Consider the following 21358-nt stretch of genomic DNA (forward strand, 5'->3'; position numbering starts at 1 on the left):
AGTCCTTTCTTGTCACAAGCAAACATTGTAACATTTCTGACTTGACTTCCCACCAAATAAACAACAGACTTTCTTCAGATCTCACAAGTCCTGCTCTTGGCAAGTTCCATAAGGGTATCAGCGCTTCTCAAGTAAGACTATTTTTAAACAAAGGAAAATCCATATTTCCCCTCCTCCCCTCCCCCCACACATAGCTTTGTTCTTGTAAACTGCTGAACTCTTGGCTGAAGTTTTGGGGAAAAAAAATTACTCAGTGTGAGGCAGATGCTTGGCATGAACGGCAAGAGAACTTAAACTAAAACCTAACCCATAATGTCGATTCTAACAAGCAGTGCTACCAGTCCTGTTTGTAATAATAGTACAGGTTTTTTAATTGCACTGCGGATTTTTTAATTCACTGTTGGGTTTAGGTTTTTTTTTTTGATGTTGTTGGTTTTTGACCTTTTTCTTTTAGTTAAAAATAAGACACTACATTAATGTAAGCATCACTATCAACAATAAGAGAAAAACATCCAACACAAAAAATTAAAGTGGCAAGGTTCACCAAGTGCCTTTCATTCTCTAACCTCTTAGTGTTTAATATCCTGCAGTGGATATATAATGTAAGCAATTCCCATAGCAATCTCGTATTTACTATGGTGTCACACGTACGAATTAAAGCCATACTGCTCTAAGTGTTGGGCTGCAGTACCATAATCACTTAAGCGGTCTCTCCTCAACTTGAGCCCATCTTTTTTTTTTTTTCCCCTTATACAAGCAGTCCATTGATCCCATGGTGATGCAAACTTTCCTTTTATAAAAAACAAAAAACACCACATTTTTATGTGTTTTATCTCCCTGAAGCAGCTCTCAGAGGAATCAAGCATGTCAGAGCTGGCAGAAGAGGGTTGTTCGGTTTGGAAGAGGGCACAAACAATTTACATTGGCTCAAGCCAGTGAGGTACAGCACCCTCAGGCAGTGCAACTGGTTGGAAAATGGAATTTCACAAGGACAAAAACTAATGTTGAAGCTTTTCTTGCCATTGAGAATGAAAGTAAAAGTTAAATTGTTGTGTAAAGTTAAAATGCTTTTCAACAGACATTTGTAATGATTAATCTTTTCACACAAGTCATACTGAGGTGATTCATTTTTGCAATATCAGAACAACACTATAGAAAAATATTAATGATGTGCTCTGTAGAGTATCTATGCTATTATACATTCATATTTGAATACATTTACAAGAAGTCAAAATGATTGTTTTCTGAAACAGTTTCCTTAATGAAAAAGTTATTGAATTTAGATGCAAGCACAATAAAAGAGATGGCTTAAAACTCTCTCCATTTTATTTTAAAATTGTATCAGTTTTTAAAATAATTTTGAAGAAAAATCAGTTCAGTCGAAAAATATTTATCAAGTGGAAAAAAGCAGCAGTTACATCAGTAATACATCAGAAATACTGAGGTAGATACATTTCTGTATCTGTCCTCTATGATTCCGTGTTGCAGCTGAAGAGCAGAACCGAGTGGAGCAGCCCCTCTGCTGCACCAGTATCACAGGATATCAGCTTACCTTTTATTTACTTAAGGCTTCCTCTTCATGTACAGTGAAGCTAACTTCCACATGTGCTCAAGAGACCAGTAAGGGTTTGTTCAAAAATCAGCAAGCTCTCCCCTGGCTTTCAGATATTAGTTTAATACTGAAGTTTCCCTATAAATACCAAATTTCTAACCACTGTTTTGTGACTTAGAATTTGATTCAAATTACCAAACAGGCCAATTATTCACTTTACAGTTCTATCTCTCCTCGAAGCAGGTTTGTGTTTCCCAGTCTTAGAGAGGAACATACAATGTAAAGCACTGAAACGCAAATTCTGGTAGCAACAGAAATCAATGGATAAAGTAGTACCCTTTGATGGATTTACAATAAAAATATTATACCCTTACGAAATATTACTGTTCTTCTACAAAACTGCATGCTTAATAAAAATTACAGAAGAAAGTTGAAAATGTTATCTGAGAAGAAACAACAAAAACAGTGCTTGACCTTAGAGGTGACACTTGTAGCACTAACCGATGGTAAAATCCGATTAAATTCTTACTGCAGCATATAATAAAGTGTCCACTTAAGGAGCCATGTCTAGCTGTTTACATCTGTCAAGCTGCTGAAACTGCTGTTGTAAAAGAATGCTTTTGATAATGACAGTGGAACTATGATTAGTATGATCTGTGTTATTCAAGCAAAAGAAGTGCCAGAAAAGGCTGTCTTGAAGCACAAAGTTACTGACCCAAGATGTCAGCGGTGCAATAGTACAACATTAGCACATTTCTTAAGTGTAGTGGCAAAGAACTACTTAGTCAAAATGTACTTCCCTAAAGAAAAGCTCAGCTAATTGACCAGTGGTGTAAAGATGCCTGTAATTTTAGTGATGGGGCTGACACTTTGTTTATGGAATTCAAGCTCAACAGATTAATATGCGTTAGAACAGCAAAGAAAATAGAAGAGTGGATTCACTGGGTCATTTCACTAGAGTTGAAAAGAAAAATGGTGACCTGAGGCTGTGTATTGACCCAAAAAAATGTGAACAAATAGACAAAGAGGGACTATTTCCATTTACTAACTAAAACAGACGCAGGCAGTACTTGAGTAAAATTATTTCCAAAGCTAGATACATCTGCAGGCTTTTACCAGATACCTCTAAGTGAGGAGACTGCAGAAGCTATGAACTTTCAATGCACCATTTGTCCGTACTGATTTCAAAGGGGTCACATCTGTCACTAGAGCCTGAGCCAGTCCACAGAACACAAAACAGTACAACTGCTTGAAGAGCTGAACACTGTGAAACTGTTTTGCCAGGGTACTGAGTCTGTAAGGGAGACTGAATAAAACATAAAGGACTCAGGCCTGCAAGAGCAAGTCAGGACAAGCGTTTGACCGAGACAAAAGCAAGTTCTCTGGCCAGTAAGTTACTGCACACCACTGTGAAGGACAGAGCACTCAAATTTCAGTCAAACATCTGGAGTTAACATCCAATTGTCCCATAGCATCATAGAACACTACCTGTATGTGCATTACTGTACAATTCAGATACTAAAAAAGAACTAAAAAGAACCTACTGGACAAAATGACCGAGGAAGGATCAAAAGCTAGCAGACCAACCAACCAACAGATGATCACAGTGAACAACAGAAATAAGGACATTACTGATAAAAACTGATAAAAGCAAGACAGTGGTACTCTTGACAGCAGAGGCAGGATCTGATTCCTACTACATAGCTGTCCTTTCACTAAATCCATTCTCCTTTTTGGCATTAAACCAACCTTGTCCATACTAAATATCTCCTTCAAACAGGTAGACAAGGCATTTTTATAATTCACCCATAAGGTGTTTGCTTCCTATTTCATACACTAGTTTTAGCTTTTTGGTATCCTTATCAGATGCCTTTCTAGCTGTCTTTGAGGCTCTCTCATCTTGTTACCATATTGTTTTTATTTTACACGTATTACCATGATATGCTTTTCAACTCTCAGAGTAGCGAGGACACATCTAAGTGTTGCCCATCAGATACAAACTACTGCTAAAATTCCTGCATGGCAGCAAAAAACTGGCTCGCAGCACGATTAAATCTAAGGGTTTAATGAAGATTTGAAAATGAGAACAGTGTAATGAGTCTGACACCTCTTCTATGGCATGGCCACAGATTTTAAACTTTAGTTTGCTTACCTGTCTCTAGACTAGCTGCCTTAAAAAAGACAACTCTAGCCACAGTATGAACAACAGCTCTGAGATACTGCAGAGAGACGTTACCTTGAAAGCACTACCAAGGGAAGCCTGTATGTCAATACTTCTGGCAAATATACTGTTATTTACAGTTTCTAGCTGTTCATTAAAGGGCAACTTTTCAGTGGTGCCAAAATACTCCTTCACCAGGAGAGTTAAAAAATGCACAACTAAATCTCAACTCTCCATAAAATCTCTATCTTTAAATCTCAGTGAGTATGACTTGCCAATGCTTACTAATATTTATAAATTTATGAAAGACTAATGCTTTGCTGTTTATTAGTTGATTTCATACCAATGAAAGTTTCACTTACCACGTCATTCTGGTTTAACACAATAGCAGAACAAAAGCAGGTGTTACACCAGCCTCTGGATGCACAACTGTGCTTGCATTTTGTACAAAGACTACCTTAGTACGTGGAACTCTGGTAACACCATGCAAATGTAACATTTTGGTCACGTTCAGTACTTTTTTCCATGTATCTGCACACACACACACACACCTCAGACAAATGCATCAATCCTCTAGCTGAACATTCTTAAACTTGTGTTTAGGAGTTCTTAGAATACTTCATTTCTGACTGCTGTTATTTGGTTTTAGTTCAGAGATGAGATGAAACAGAATTCAGTTGTCTATGCATTACACAATGAAATAAATCTGTACGCTTGCCTTCACTTCATTTCTGCTCTGATTCAAGAAAAGAATTAAAAATATCTAACTTCAAACTCATGAATGCTTCCTATTGACTACAAAGAGGCTTAAGCACATGCATTAGCACTTTGCTGAAAAGAGGTCATTTCCTGAAAGGAATATATATACACTCAGGATTTGCTTAGGTAAATATGATTTCACACACATACTCTTCACCTAGGGAACAGGCACCCAATAATTGGCATGTAAAGCATGTGCATGCACCTAAATGCAAGAGCACTTTTGCACACTGACTTTTTATACATCCTGGTCTAACTAGAGGCATGGCTTAAATGAAATGCCAAGCTTCTTTCTTGAGATTGAATGAATTAACATTATTAGCTTGATAATAACCACAGCATAATGGCACACTGAGGCCTAAGGCAACATTTCAGGAGAATTTTCTTAGAAATTCAGGCCTGATAGGAGATGCTAATGAGTTCAGAGAAGTAAATATAGCTCTTTAAATAGCAAATGACAACTTCTCTATAATAGTAAGTTTCTCAGCACATTCACAAACGTTTTTGCTTACAAGCTATAAAGTGACTTTCATTTAGTTGGACTTTGGCTCTCAAGAACAATCACTATCCTAACACGCCAACAAAAAGTGCAAATACACAAGGGGAGCACAAATGAAATGCTTGTTAGGGCCTCACAAGGAAACCATACAAACACCTTATTTAATAAGTTTAATTAACCAGCTCCTTTCTCAACAGTACTGTGCCCAGCAATGCAGAAAGGCTAATTCTCTGCTCAGAAGCTCTGCTTTCCTTCCCTGAAGTCATATTTTCTCTTTTATTCTCAAAGAACACAGCCCAGCAAACCCCAGCAGCTGCTGCCGGTAGCGGCTGGCTGTGGCACCACTACTGACTGTTTTACAGCATGGCTGAGTCAACGCTGACCCAGGCTCCAGCAAAGAGAAAGAGCTTAATGAGGTTGGGTTGTTTATAACCTCTCACTGTAGCACTTTCTGCCACCCTTAGGAAGCAGCACCTACATATTTCTCTATCTGAAAATATTTTTACAAGAAAGAGTCCATACATCAGCGCCCAATTCTATTAAATCTAATGAAAATGCTGACTGGAGAAGATGCATTTGTAACTGTAAAAGCTGCATGGCAGAAGAGATATAATGCCCTAGAAAGGTGCCAGACTCTCCTTAAAATTCTTGATCTCCTACAGACTGTGAAAGTGAACACGAGGCTAACACAATTCTCACCTCCAAATCGCAGCATTCAAAACAAAATCCCATAATTTACATGCTTCACATCGCACTTTCATGGCACATTGAGTCACAAAGATGTCCATTAGTTTTAATGTACTATATTAAAATGACTGGCAGTAAGAGGCCATGCAATTTCCTGCCAAGTACTTTATTTTCTGCACCAGTGTGGGTGGGAAAAAAAATTGCCACCAATTCAGCCCTCGCTTCATTCTTGAGGTACTTCTGTACACATCCATGCTGCCTCTCCAACCAACTGCCCCAGTAAGAGGTCAGCAGGACTGGATCAAACTCAACAATGAAAAGCCTTTTATTAGTAATCTTCTTATGTCAGTCAAACAGCATCACTAATATTAAGAGGATAAAAAGCAAAATGATTTCTTTTTCTATTGCTAGGGATGACTACAACAGCTGGAATTGCAAAGAGCTTAGCAAGTTTCCATCCTCAAAAAAGCAGAACATGTCCACAACTAACACGGCCAGAGCAAGATCACAAGACGTGCTGAGACACGGCAACCACCTACAGCTCTGCATGGAAGCCCCTGCTTGGATCACACGCAGTTTGCACACCTGGGTCACTTCAGAGATCTCCCTCTGTCAAAGCGACTCTGATCACAGAAGTTCAGCCATAAAAAGAAGCATCAGATCATTCCAATGACCTCTGTGCTAAAACAAACCTGCTCCTCAGCTGGTCCTGTAATCCTGATAACAATCTTCTCGCTCCCTCCAGGTAATGGCTTCTATCCATTCTCTGGAGCTCTTACTGCACAACTCCAAATTCCAAGGGTGCTGCTCCATGATCTCAGCACTACCGCTGTGCCCCGGTGCTCCTTGCAGCTTTCACCGCGTTCCACACCGGAACACCCATTCCCACAGAGAACGTCCCTTTATTGACCAGGCAATAATTAAGATGCGTTTGTAAACACCACGAAAAGGAAGGAAACTTTCCGCTTCTCATTTCAGTCATGCAAGCTTGTAAGGTTCGCTCCCATTCACATAAACACGAGCGAAGAAATAAGAGGACGGAAGGGAGAGGGGGGGAAAGACAACACAGAGAGGATGTAAAGAGGAAAAGAAGAGACACGGGGGTTGGGGGGGGAAGGGAAAGGTTTAACGCCGCTGCAGGGAAAACAAGCGGCCATCCCGAGGAGCTGCGAACCAGCGCAGCCCGAGCGCGATCAACTGGTGCTGCGCTCCCCGCGCCCCGCTTACCTCCGCACAGCAGCGCCCCGAGCAGCAGTCCGACAGCCTGCGGGCAGCGCGGCCCTCCGCCGCCAGCGGCCCCCCGCCATGCCGAGAAGACGGGGCCACGTCCCGGGCGCAGCTCCGGGAGCCTCCGCCGCCGCCCGGTCAGCCCTCCCTGCGGGCCATCGCCGAACGCGTCTCGCTCCCAGCGCCGCTCAGCCCCGTGCCGGGCTCCCGTCCATGCCGCCGCGCTCCGTCCCTCAGCCCTCCGCGCCCTGCCCAAGAGGCGGCGGGCCGGGGGCGCAGCGCCCGCGGGGAGCCCGGGATGACAGAACCGCGCCGCGCTCTCAGGGCAAAACTTTTCCAGCAGAGAACGAGGGAGATCCCGGAGCCGGGCGGCCGGAGGAGCCGGGTTTCTCCGGGCTGCTCACCGCGGTCGTCTTTCGCCGCGGCTGCGGCTTGCTCCGCTTCCCGTGCCTTTATCTGGGGGCCGGCGGCAGACGCGCGCACACGGACTTTTCCCCTCAGAGGAGGAGGGAAGAAAAGCCCCAGCGGGGAGCAGAGGCGGCAACCTGCGGGCGGCGGGCGCCAATCAGGGGAATCGCTCGCGGACCCACGCGCGGCCGGGCAGCCCGCCCCCCGCACCCGCGCGGGGACTCCCACAGCGCGGCGACCGTCGGTCTCGCGCCGACCGTTGGTCTCGCGCCGGGCGCCACCTGCGCCCACTCCCCTCAGTGCCCGACCTGGGACCCTGAGAAGGGAGCCGCTGAGAGCCGAGAGAAAGCGGTGATAAGACGATGATGTCGCTCAGAGAACCGAGATTGAGAAAGACCGGAGCAAGCTGATATGGCTGGAGAGGGGCACGAGAATGAGGGCACAGCTGGCCCTGCAGAGCTGAGAAAATCCCCTCAGAAAAGAGGGCACAGCATTTCACCATCTCGTTCCTTCAGACCAGCTCCTGGTATAAAGTGATGTATACTGAAAGTACCAAACCAAAGGAAAAGAGCATCACCAAAGCAGGGAAGTTTGCTACACACAGATGCTTCCATCCAGAGCAGGCAAGAGAGAAGTGAGACAGGTTTTAATTACCTCAGTTCCATGCCTTGGCAGTACAGCCCAGTGCAGTACCTCAGGTGAGCAGCTCACCCCTGGGCTTCTCCCATCTCCAGCCCAGCTTTTCCCACCTTGCTCTCTTCTGCTTTCATTTCCATCTGCACATTTAAGTTCCATCTTCTAATTGTAATTCTTTAACTTCATGCTTTCAGTCCAGTGCTCTGAATAACTGCAGTTGGCTTCTCCACTGCTAATTTACTCATAGTAGAAAAATCAGTAACTGCCCCCCAACTCTGTTCTCTAAAGCCTCTGGAAACCTGCTGCATTTACCCTGAAAAACAAGGGCCCCATCCCTCAGGAAGCAGGCACAACCCAGCCGCATGACATCAATGCAGTTCTCTGGCCAGGTAATTAAACAGCAGACAAAGCTGATTACATATTTTGCTAAATAAAATGATTAAAGCATATCCATGCTGATTCCACACAGTCTATTGTTTAGGCAAGATGTTATTCACAGTTTGATGAGCCAAGCCAAAAAGTACTGCTTTAAAATATGGCTTTCTGATGAGGAACTGAGAAGAACTTTGTTGGGAGCAGGCTTTGTACTGTTATGGTTTATGTGATTCCATTGTCTGTAGCAGCTACTTCAAACATGGGGGAAAAATAAACAGAAAGAATTGCATATGCATGCAATCCTGAGTTAATTTTTTTTTCACAAGAATGTGAAGAAACATTTCTAACGGAAAAGAACAGTGAAACAGCTCCTGTCTCTTCTGCTTGATTATGAATTCTGCACTACAAATACTTGTTAGAGGGTCTAAATAAGAATCCAGCGGTCAACAGTAGAACATATCAGCTATCACACTCATGTCCTACTCACCCTTAATTATGTAGGTATTGTTCGTTTATACTGTTTGTATTTGACTAGATGAACTTTAAAGGTCCCTTCCAACTCAAATCATTCTATGATCCTACATGTAAGGACATTACAGTCAAGTTCTTTAAACTGAAGAAAATATCAGTGAAAAGCTACCTAGGGGGAACACGAGGTTATTCAGAAACATGAACACATAAGGTTATGTCTTATGTATCAAATCCAAACTGGAATGCATATTCTGTTATTCGAATGAAATGCTCTGAAGAAAGCTTTGGAAGATGAATGTAGAGTTCATTGATAGATACTTTCACAGGTAAGTAGTCATAATGAGGTGGAAAAAAATGTAGAGAAGTTTGAACAGGACCCTTTTTTCTGCAGCTATTATTGTTCTTTTGAAGTTTGATTTCTCATCATTGTAGGTGCAATATTCCATAACCAGAACTGTCCATAGAAGCTAAGCCTAGGACAATTTGTTTAGGCTAGTATTTACAAGGGAAAGCAAAAGGAGTTACATACAGAAATCACAACCAAAGTTGAACCTCCTATCTTAATTTATCTTATTTCCCATATGAAGATAAGTGATGCCGTGAAAAATTTAAAGAATGCAATTAAAAACAAGCACAAAAAACAGAGAAGGGGCATATGTGAAGCAAAGGAAGAGTCTAAATTGGAGTCCTGAAAATGGAAGTTGTAATAAATTGAAAAAGGAGATTGCAATTACTTCGTATGCAATCCAATTTATGCCTCTAAACATGTAGGTAAGGGCATTTGGTGTAAGTTAAATTATATCTAATCTTAAGTCTAGATTGTATTGTTACTTGCTGTTCCAAAATTACATATTGAAAGACATACTGAAAGCAAGATTCAGCTGTCTCATTCATGTTGATTATTATGCTACTCAGATTATCCTGTTGAAGTCAAGGAAGTTAGTCTGCAGAAACTATGCAAAATTAATGGATATGAATGTAATCCTAAGGGTTCAATTCTATTCTCAACAAAGTTTATGGAAATTTGATCCCTGAGCCCAGCTCTCACCTTTTAAAAGGCTATTCATGTGAGTGAGAAGAAATGGTCAGGTAGCTTTTGTTTCTGGTGATGTTTGCACTAGGCTGACCCCTAGACTTCAGGGCATCATAGCAAAATTTGTCAAGGTGCTTTCCTGGATATAGGAAATGAATGGCATGAAATTCATTCTGAGTGATACATAACACAGCTTCACCAAGATTTTATGACAGTATTTTGATTTCTATTTGTAGTAAATATTCTATCAGCAGACACCTTTGAAGTAGTTACATGACTTGACTTCCATGAAGGAATCTCATGAGCTTAAGTTTCAAAATTTTTAAGGGCTCTTGTGACTTAAACAGGCAAAACTGAAAGTTTCAGACTTACACATAGTATGCTCCATACAGCAAGTCTAAGGAAATATGGAATATTCAAGAACAGTGAGCAATAGTTGGCTTCTTAGGAAGAGTCAGCCTCCTACATTTTTCAAAAGGAACTAAGTATACTTTAAGCTGTAAGTACTACTTACACCCATATCTCTCACCAACCCATCTTTAGGTTTTGGCAACCACACTGTTGAAGTCACACACTAATACACTAATGCAGCTCCAAAAAAATGAGAGCACATACTGCCATGTTTAGATAACGATTGATTGGAGAACTCCAATCCCTTACACCAACATTGAGATATTTTGCACAGTTTATATCATGAAGGTGTACCTGCTGCATCTACAGAAGTTCTGTGTACTAATTATATCTCACAGATGCCTCTCAGGTGAGGACATACTGCATAGGTAACTGAACATTAGCTGCACTAGCATTATAGCTTTTTAATGTACTATTATTCTGTTAGAGGGAAAAAAAGCTTAATTAAGTATAGAGATACATAATGATCATCCTAAAATAGAGAACAGTTGAAGAGCAAGATTTTACATTTTTTTCTTTATGACAGAATGTTTTTATTTCAGGGTAAAAATGGCTATTACTTGTGCTATGTAGTCTTCTAGTGACAATAGACTTCTGTAGCAATTAGACAACACAGTACAACAGGAAAGACATTATAATAAACGTGCAATAAGAGAAGAACTAACACAAAAGGAAGGTGCTATAAAAGAAACAGATTACCAACCTATATCAGAAGATTCTAGGTTTGCAGGGAAAGCTTCAGTAAGAAGAGATCTCCAGAAAGAAATCCTTCCATACTGCCAGCTGGCCCTTAAATGAGGTCTAACAGAAGTGCAGCCAGGCTCCACCCCTTCCTGTCTCACAGGTAAATTGCCTTCACCTGTGCTCCCAGGGCTGACCAGGTCCTTTCCCCAGGTGCTCAATCAGTGGTTCTGGCCAGGACTCAACAGTTTCAACATCACAGATGTGTCAACCAACCATAAGAGTGGATGGCAAGCAAAAGTGTGTCAGAGGGAGAAATCAAACAGAATGTTAGAAAACAGTTGTTCAGGTTGTGAAGTTGACGGTAGTTTAACACTCTTGACAGGAGTATAACAGGCATTACAGCCTCCAATCTTGATTTTAATCAGTTTCTAATGAAAACAAGTTTTTGATAGCTACTCTGTGATTTAGCCAGAGAACATAGGTTGTCCTTGATATATGTGAGTGGTTTCGGATGTGATCATTTAGCACTATGTCTGCTGTTCAAACACCCATTTGACTTGTTCTCCATTTTAGTTAGCTCTGTATTGTTATCCTTGGCACTTTATCATACATATGACTCAGTCAACGCGACCTTAAACAAGTCACCTATTCTATTCCTCACTGTCTTTATGTATTTAATGGCATAATGATACAAAGTTGTTTTATAAAGTGTATGGACATATATAAACCTAATAATATAATATAAACCTAAATATGCATCCAAGTATTCCTTAAAACTAATAGCGTTATCAAAATAAATAGTTTTCTAATTTAATGTATGCCTCTCTGCTCATTAATTGTTTGTAGTTATTTGTAACTACACTTTTCTTAACTCATTTTATTAAATATAGGAATTCTTTTTAAATCCTTTGAATGTTGTCATGAGCAGTCCTTACCTAAATTGTATTTCTGCATGGCACCAGGTATATAAAATTCTAACAGAAAGTAAGAAAAGGTAATACACCCACAATTATGCCAAAGTCTGGAGGTCACATAAAGGAATAGAATGAAAAATTGTTCAGGATTCAGTTTTATGTCATCCTTGTACCTGGGTGTGTTGTCATCCCTCTTCTGTCTTCCATGCTTTGTTTTGCACTTAGGAGTATTGCTACTTAAACTGATTTTATTATACTTCAACGTCACCATTTCTCCTTGAAATAGAGATCTAACTTGAATCTCTTACAGTTATTCATTTGTGTTGCATGCAGATAGCACGTCTTAGGTTTCTATTCAGTACATCTGAAATGTATCTTTCTATCACAGTGCCTAGTATTGTTATCTTTTTGATTGACAATATTTTTAACAAGGTCTTTGGAACACATGGTACCATTGCTTGCTAAACAAGTCACCTCACCTAGTCACTGAAATCTTTTCTAGTTCTACTTGTGATTGTAAGCAACATACTCAATATATATCTGTTTCATGAATCAAGAATTTGGGGTGTCACAAGTGTGTACTTGTAGTGGAAATGCTGTCATGGCTTGAAACAATGATTGAGCACCTGTTGGAAAGGCAGGACCAACCCAGGGGAGCTCAGGTGCAGGCAATGTGCCTGAGTGACCAGGAGGGGTGGAGCCAGGATCCTGCCCCTCCCAGACCTCATTTAAGGGTTGGCAGTGGAGGTGAGAGATTTTTGCTGGAGATTCCTGCATGCCTGAAGTCTCTAATGGTAAGTAGGTTTTTTTCCCTTTTGTTTTTGAGTTCCTAGCTATTGTGTTTAGGTATATCCTTATTTGCTGTAGCTGAGAACTTTGGTACCTTTAAACTATTGTATTTTTCCTTGTGTTACTGTATTGCACTACTTTTCATTCTGGGATTCAAAGAGAAGGTCTTCCTTATCATAGATTCATTCTGAAAAATGTTTGTGAAGGTGTTAAAAAACAGTAGATATCCAAATCACTGATATCAAAAGGGTTGAATATGTGGACTTCTGTTCTACTGTTCAGCTTATTATCAAATTGAGGTGACTTTTAGAGAAAAAACGGAGGCAAAATGGCAGGTTGTTAACTATTCTTTTAGGCATTTACTGTAAATTTCTGTTTGCAGATTCTTTAACAATGTAAAGGAGGTATCTTTCATCTGATTCCTAAGTGAATAAGAAACTTGAAGGAAACAGGAGGGTAGCAACAAGGTAAGGGGTTTATTGTTTGATATGGGACATACCTTAAAAGCAAGAACTAAGAATCTAGTGTATGGAGTTGCACCAAAAGTACACCTAGCTTGTTTCTTGTGGTAGCCAAAACCAGGCTATTTGGGAAGAGAACAAGAGTGCGAGTGCATAGTGATAGTCATTTCTTGGGCTCAGATGATTTGAGGCTCTAAAATTTCAAAGCCAACAACTGTACTATCATTTTTAATGGTTTTCATTTCTCTAATTTTTTCCAGATGTGTTTTTTTATCCTTTCTGAATTGTAACATCCACAAATCTGATATCAGTTCTAAGGCAATCATCAGTGTTTTTATACATAAGTAATGATGCTGTGTTCCTTAATTTTTGGATTCAGAAGCTGTAAAAAATGTTACTACATATATAATATATAGAACTATTTTTTTTCAAGATGTCTGTATGTTTAGTGAATATGTGAGATAGCAGTAACATTTGGGTCTATTAGCTTCCAGAGCTGTAAAATACAAATACAACTTCATTGTTTGTGGAAAGCAAATGTGATCAGAGTTTGAACAGAGCCATGACTAAGTACTTTCATATAGCAAGCAATTGCTGAATTCCATGGGAGCATTTCTTCATCTTCTATTTATTTCTTTGTTTCATCCAAGTGCTATAGCTTACCCTGGGAGGGACCATGAGGAATTAATTATGATAATTATGATTTCTAGATTCCATTGCAATAGAAGTTGATAAGCCAGTGATGACTGTGTCTTATATAGTGTCTATCATGTGGGCATATTGTCGCATTTTCATAAATGAGTAACAGTTGGAGAAATTCATTCGTGAGTGTTTTTTATCCTGCTTATTAGTTTTCTTTGTCCTTTTCTCATTCTTTTATACATAATGTTATATAGATGATGATATGCTGACAACTTTAAAATGTATGAGGGCTGCTCAGAGAGTGATTCCTCTCCTCTGCTGCCATATGTTGTATGGCAACAGAATGTAATGGAATGTTGGTGGGAAATCTCTACTGCCAAACCACCAACATCCACCTCTGCTATGGTAGGCCAACATAATAAATAGAAAGTATTACTTTTGGAGCAGCATTCATATATAATGAATGACTTAAGCATTTTATGCAATGTTAATTATTTGTTTTAATATAGAAGAACAAATATAAAAGAATAGTTGTTAAGAAACAACTATTGTATCTATTCAGATACAATAAATTTCGAAAGTGTTTGTAACTTTACTACAGCATATTCTAATTTGCTTGCTGTTAAGGCTTTGAAATACTTAAGAGACATCTGTTGCAGGTTGTATTCTGAAAAGGGATAGTTACTTCAAAGTACTATTCTTGGGATAAATCACTAATCCAGGTGAACTCCTTAACACTCAGCTTGAGCTCAGCCATTACTTTAAGCATGTGGCAACAATTATTAGACTCCAGAGCTGTATTATACACACCAGTTCAGTTGTGATTATACATGCAAATGGTCATATTAATACCATGTTCTCTGAAAATTGTAACAGAGGGGATAGCATCTGAACAGGGGTTAAAAGAAATATCTCTTAAAGCGGATTATTTTTAAGCTCCAAATTCTTCTGAGGGAGTTTTGTTCTAAGGTTTTGACTGATGGGGAGTTTTCCAGCTAGGCATTTGCTTTGCCAGAGGCAAGTGATCGCTTTTTCAGTGCGAGCAGTGCCCCCTCGTGCATCAGCTAGGGCTTTCTGCATCATGCCAGAGGGAAAGCAGGAGCAGAAGGTAGGCTTGTTATTTTTTCCAATGCATCTGGTATACACGAGCAATATGAAAGTGCCAAGTCTTGTTAATGTGGCATACAGCTAAACAATATTCAGATCGTTCTCTGATCATGATGGATTATTTGGTCATAACAAGCATATTATCCTTGCTTAATGAATGGAACATGCCATTTCTTCCTAGCCATTGTCAGTCTTTGATGCAGTACAATTAGCAGACGTTCTCATTTAATTACCTAGTATAATAGGACCTGAAATGCTGAAATTTAATCTTTCATATAACTACTGCTTTTCAACAGTCCCCTTGGCTAATGAGGATAATGTTCTAACCTAATGCATATTATTTATAAAGAAAACATTGCAAAACAAGTGTGATCTTACAGGAGTATAATGCTTTAAACTGCTTTAGGAAATGCTTTGATTACTGTGGCCAATAACTGTTGTAAACTGGTGAAGATACAATCAAATAGTTCTACTTAAAAATTAATAATAACCTAGCCAGGAGAAGGAGATTATGTATGTTACTTCTATCTCTTTTTTTCCCAATCAAATGAAGGAATATGTTTGTAGTGACATTTCAAATGCAGCTGTCTTATTAATGTGAATGTGGACTCTTGTCTTTGGTAGGAAAAACTTGTTTTTAAAAAACAAAGAATTAAGGAATCAAACTGCAAAAAACAACTTAATTGTCTAAAAGATGAAAATATGTCTAGACGCATTTTGAGGAACATATACTCAGTCTGTAGACTGCTGGAGCTCCATAGCACTTCTGAAGATCCCACAGACATTCTTCTATAATGACCTGCCTGTTTATTTTCAAGAACTTCTTACAAGTGCCTAAATCATGTCATAAAATGAAATGCTTGTAGAATGAAACCATTCTCTGACTCTCTGGAAAACGTTTCAACACTTCAAAATTAACTTCACTATACTATGTAGGTCTCTCTGAAAGTAATGCCTCCTATTTATTTCCATGGAAGCTACAACAGATAGCAAGAAGAAATTCTCAGCTACAAAATGCTATTTTTCAACATAGTCACCACCATTAACTGTGCATTTTCACCAGCAGTGGAATGAGAGCCTGTATGCCATGCTTGTAAAAAAAAAAAAAAACTGCATGGCAGTCCATTTGTGGCTTGTCTTTCATATTGAGACACACCCCACCCACTGCCTCACTGTGCTCACATCTGCTGTTTGGTCTCCATAATTGTTCAGCAAATGTTAATGGGTGCCATTTTTCTGCATGGAGGTATTCAATTAATCACTATTGCTTTCTACACGCTTCCATGGTAGACATTGTTTTTTTCAGACTGCCCCTCTGCTGCCATCTGTCTCACAGCAACAAAATGTAACAGAACGCAGGTGGGAAGATGTTTCTACAGATGAGCTGCAGACTATTTACTGTTTTCTCATTAAGTATTTGTGGTCTAAAGACCCCAGTTTTGGTGGTTTCTGACATCTGTGGAGGTAGGACATATCCCTCATAACATCACTGATATCAGTAAGAATTCATGATGGAGTGTGTAAATCTATCTGTGCTTCTCTCCTTAGTAGCAGATGCATCAAATTTTGTGGTTACGGAGAGCAGCTCAATTTTCATGAAAAGAAATCAACTGCATACTTTGAACCCGTCTGTAAATAAGATGTCCATATCTTTTGTACAAGATTTTTCTCCTTCTGCTCTGTGGGATGTTTTTGCTTGGAAGAATAGACAATAGATATTCTTAATGTCCCTTTACTTCTCCTAAGAATGCAGCAGTATCAATCATCTTCTCAAAAACATCTCTTACTTTACAGACTGTAATAGGTTTGAAGTTCTCACTGTCTTCTAGAAAATCTGTTAGTGGACATTTGTAATCTAATTCACGGAAGGTTACTTTCTTTCCTGCTAATTGGCAACAATGATTTGAGCAGTGTGCTCACTGCCTGGATGAGCAAACCGAACCAACCATAGATTTTGTTGGGTTATGGCTCTGCTCACACTTACTGCCCAAGTTCTCTTGCTTTGAAAGATTTGAGAAAAAAATTCGCAAAATAAATTCTAGATCTCATTTCCATTTGAGAACCGAATTAAATGATCTGAACTTTAGCTTCACTGTGCAACACTTTTCTACATTACTGTAAATAGTTTTTCTTTGTGCTATCAGATACTGTGGAGATTGTTGGGAAGTATACAGATATTATAGCAGGATAGTTATACATTTCAAATGAAGAAACAATGGGAAAAGATTGATTATTTTTTCTCAATTTCATTCTTAAACCTTGGCAATTGTCAACAGCAGACAGAATTCCCCTAACATTCACTTCTGTGCTTATTGAACCCCCCCCCCCCCCCCCCATAAAATGATTTAAAAAATCTAATAAGGGCAAATACTTTTCTGCTTGGCTGACAAAGTAGATCAGTTCTGTGAAGACTTCAAAAAAGCACCACAGTCTTTGCAAGGGAGACACAGCTGTGGGTAGGCAGATGAGAAGACAGGCAGAGTAGAAGGGAAGAGGAAACATGTCTGTACCTTTGTGGTACAAATAGTTGTTAGGCAGACTTAGGTGTACTGTGGAACTGTACCCTAGTGTCTAAGGAAAGGTCAAATCTGTCCTTTCTGAAACAATTATAATGGAATAAGATGATCATTAGTTATCAGTTAACAGAATCAGAAAGAAAGCAAAGTAGTTATCATGTTGATTTCTTGTTTTTTAGTTTTTTCTATTTCTAGAAATTGAGAGAAATGTTTTCATCTATTGTAATTGGATTCAGAACAGTAGCTAAAAGGAGTTTCCTCTTAGGAGAGATCTTTTTACTGTGTTCCAGGTGCCTGTTCATTTCTCTTTTGATCATGCGAATGCTTCACTTCAACTTTCATAAACAAACATTTGCCTTAGATAAAGAAGCCTTCGAGTATTATGAAAACACATTCCAGAACTACAGAGCACTGTGAATGGTCACATTTACAAGGTCAAGCATTCTTGCCAAAGACCAAAGAGATATATTATTTAAACAGAGAAACAAAGGGTGAAAGGGCTTAGCCTATTGAAAAGGCTATTGTCTCTCTTTGAAGGGACTGTGGAGTTTAGTTTATGAAACAGAAATCAGATCAAACCGAGACTGAGTCAGATGGCTTTGCCACCTGACAAGGTTAGGTGATCTGTCTGACCTTGTTAGGAACCCAGAGTGAGTGGTAAATAATGCCCTCTTGCCACTTGCTCCTAAAGGGTTTTTAAACAATAGTGAAAATCTAATATGTCAGTTGTACAGCTTTTGCTGCTAGAACTAATGGAAGGATAATTTTACTGGCCTGTGTGTTTATTCTGTTATTACTATGAACTGCACAGCAGAGGGCCCTGTAGTATAACTGCAGTTAAAGAATGTTATTTTATAAAGCTCCACTCATTTTCTGATGCTAGCTGTAGTAGTTCTTTTAAGCAACTGGAAGTCTGCTTGTATTTATTCATGCGCAGTTGTTTTCTGTCATGTCTGAAACACCAACCATCAGTAAATTGATGAGCAAATGTACTTTTATTATACTAAAATTCAATACTTGGATAAATAACATTTTCTGTCTGAGGAAATTCAAGACAGGCACTGCTTCCCTAATAATTCATGTAATCCTTCATACTCATACAGAATATAGTTTGTGTGTTAGAAAATCAGGATAGGGATAATAGTTTGGTTGGAAGGGACCTACAGAGGTTGAGTCCAACTGCATGGCAACTTCAGAGTTAACCTGTATTTTATTAAGGGCATTATTCAAATACCTCTTGAATGCTGACAGGCATGGAGCATCAACAGCCTCTCTAGGAATACTGTTCCAGTGTTTGACCTGTCTCATGCTGAATAACTTTTTCCTAGTATCTTGACTGAACCTCCCATGGAGCAGCTTTGTGCTATTCCCTCATATTGTATCATCTGTTACCAGGGAGAGGAGACTGGCACCTCCCTCTCCATTTCCCCTCCTCAGGAAGCTGTAAAGAGCAATGAGTTTGCCTGTGAGTCTTTTCTCTGAACTAGACAAACTGAGCATGCTTAGCAGCTCTCTGTAGGACATGCCTTCCAGCATTTTATAAGCTTTTTGCCTTCCTCTGGAGGCATTTGAGTATACTAATATCCTTTTTATATTGTGAGGCCCAAAACTGCACACAATACTTGAGGTGAGGCTACACCATGTAGAGGTACATTTACTTCTTTCAACTAACCAACTACGCTGTCTTTAATGCAACCAATAAGGCAGTTTTGTCTTGACAACCAGAGTGTATTCCAGACTAGTTTTGAGTCTGTTGTCAAAAAAGCAAGTCACAAGTAGATTTGCCAAATATCCAAATGATAATCTGGAGTACTAAAATATATTCCAGGCAAACAATTTCTGTTTAGACTGTTACCTATAATCAGAGATGAGAGTCCAACACAAACATTACCTGTATTTCTACAGAGGTTGGCCAAGAAAGTTACCTTGGGGCTGTTGTGCACTGTTTTTGTGGAGAAGCAAATAGAAGAAGGAGGTATAGAAAAATAAGTAGATGAGAAGACTTCATGCTCCTCCCAGCAATTCTGAGTAACAGTTTAGACTTACTCTTATGTAAACTTTAAGGGTTGTAGATGTGTTCATATCATAGACACCTGCCAAACTGGAACTCATACTGTCCCAGTTAACCCTTGGTACAAGTGAATTCATATGCAGTATGTTTGACTTTAATAGTTTTGTGCTCCTCAGTGATTGAGCATTATTAATGAGTTATATCTTCTTCCTTTCATTTTGTTTTTTTCTTTCAGACATTTTTTCCAGATCTTCCTTTCTAGCTATAGCTATCTCCCATGTTTTAAATTTCTTTGTTGGCATCCAAGCTTGAGGTTTTCTCTGCTGATGCATCATTTTGATGCACTCAACACCTCACTGCCCAGTTCACTGCATATTATTGCATCCACAGACTAATGCCTTTCAAGTCATCATATTGTTGTCACTATGAATTTAAAGAAATAGACTTTCCATATGCATCTGGCAAAAGAAACTGTGTATTGCATTAGTAAATAATGACATATCCTACATTCAGATGAAGTTTGTAAATATGTATGAAGAAAAAAAAGGAAACAATGGCTAAAAGTTTAAAAAAGGAAAAATGTTACACTGTTTCTAAAGAGTTCTTGCATGCTGAACCTGTCAATCTGAGAATACTGGTGATAATAGTTTACTAATCCAGGATGAATTTAAAAATGAAGCTTCAATTGCAGTATTGAACATATATATATACATTTATGCCAAGAGTTAGAAGTCATTACAGTGAATTATCACAGTCTTTGCATAATGGGAAAAGGGACATAAATAATATTGCTTTTTTGTTAACAAATTATTTAAAATTTTTGTACCTATACATTTGTACTCTTAGAGATGCCACCAGTCTGTGATCAGAGAAAAGGAAGGTAATAGGTTAGGGTCTATTCTATATGACCAGGTATGAATTTGTATTAAATTTTTGAAAAAATTCTCATCTTGTATTATGTTTAATGGTGCCAATCAAGTTTGCAGTCCCACTTTAGGTGGTAGTTGGCAAACTAAGTTTACAGCCAATTTAAAGAAATGTGGAAAGAGGAGGAGAAATGGTGGTAAATACAGTCTAGAAGATGACATAGTATCCAGTCAAAAGTGTTGAGAAATTTGATCCTGTTTCCTAAGTGCAAGGATGTAGCCAGAAGCCTGGCTTGCTTTCTTGGAGCTAGAATGAATGGATGTCTATAAATACGTTGTGTTGCTCTTGGGGATTTTGAGGTTATAATTATTTACTAACTTTGGACTGGAAGTGGCTTATGTGCTGGTCTCGTCAATACTGGGTAACAGAATGTTTAGACACGTTTTCAAGAAATGAATTGTGGAGTTCTGTTTTACGAGGGCTGAAAACTCTTGAAAGATCAGGATAGGCTTCACTGAAAGGATGTAAGATTTTTCATTAACTTTAAAGACAGCAGATCACATCTGTAACTGAGGCATCAGAGTTTGTTCCTTTAATATTGTGAATGAATATCTAAGATAACAGGCATCTGGATTTCAACATACTTTGCATCATGCAAATGTGAATAGCATGGTGTATAAATTTGCAGATGGAGATAAATAGATTCTAGGCTATTATTTTTAAATCTTTGCTCACATTTCTGCAGCTTAGCAACATTTATACAGTACTACAGCTGCAGATAGCCCAGAAGAATTCAGCAATCAGACAACATGAGAATGGTGATTTCCAAAACATCATTAGAACACCCATTTTACTAATTTTCTTCCCTTGTATGTCCTACTAGAAAGAGCAGCAATAACCTCAGATTGGATTCTGCTGCTTATCTCCAAAGAAACTGATAGCTGTATGACCATCCCTTGCTATGTTTTCAAAAGATAAAGTTACTTACTTGTGAAGAACAAATACACAGAAAAACCCCTTTACTTGCCTAGGGTCATTGCTATTCTGTCTTTCCGTGATTGGGAATATGGTGGGTTGAGCTGTTCACCTCATACTGGTATAAGAGTGTGTTGGTCAGAAGAATTCCTGTTTTTCTTGTCATATCACGT

The 21358-nt window shown here is 39.1% G+C and overlaps 1 protein-coding gene and 1 long non-coding RNA gene across 3 annotated transcripts in view; one reads left to right on the forward strand and one right to left on the reverse strand.

Annotated features, from left to right (window-relative positions):
• TMEM132C (transmembrane protein 132C) overlaps positions 1 to 7118 on the reverse strand; it is a 180353-nt gene extending 173235 nt beyond the window's left edge. Inside the window, exon 1 of the mRNA XM_025155712.3 lies at positions 6886 to 7118. Coding sequence (XP_025011480.2) covers positions 6886 to 6965 — 80 coding nt within the window. The 5' untranslated portion in view covers positions 6966 to 7118. The remainder of the gene's footprint in view (positions 1 to 6885) is intronic.
• Positions 7119 to 7432: 314 nt separating this feature from the next.
• The window catches only part of LOC107051609, a 282400-nt gene continuing 268474 nt past the window's right edge, over positions 7433 to 21358 (forward strand). Inside the window, exons 1-2 of one of the 2 annotated variants that reach the window (XR_005840128.2) lie at positions 7433 to 7991; positions 12989 to 13073. This is a non-coding gene — a long non-coding RNA (uncharacterized LOC107051609). Of the gene's footprint in view, positions 7992 to 12577; positions 12612 to 12988; positions 13074 to 21358 lie in introns of those variants that run through there. The other variant, XR_005840129.2, reaches the window with a different exon arrangement.

Source organism: Gallus gallus, chromosome 15 (genome assembly GCF_016699485.2).
Source record: "Gallus gallus isolate bGalGal1 chromosome 15, bGalGal1.mat.broiler.GRCg7b, whole genome shotgun sequence".
Classification (NCBI taxonomy): Eukaryota; Metazoa; Chordata; class Aves; order Galliformes; family Phasianidae; genus Gallus; species Gallus gallus.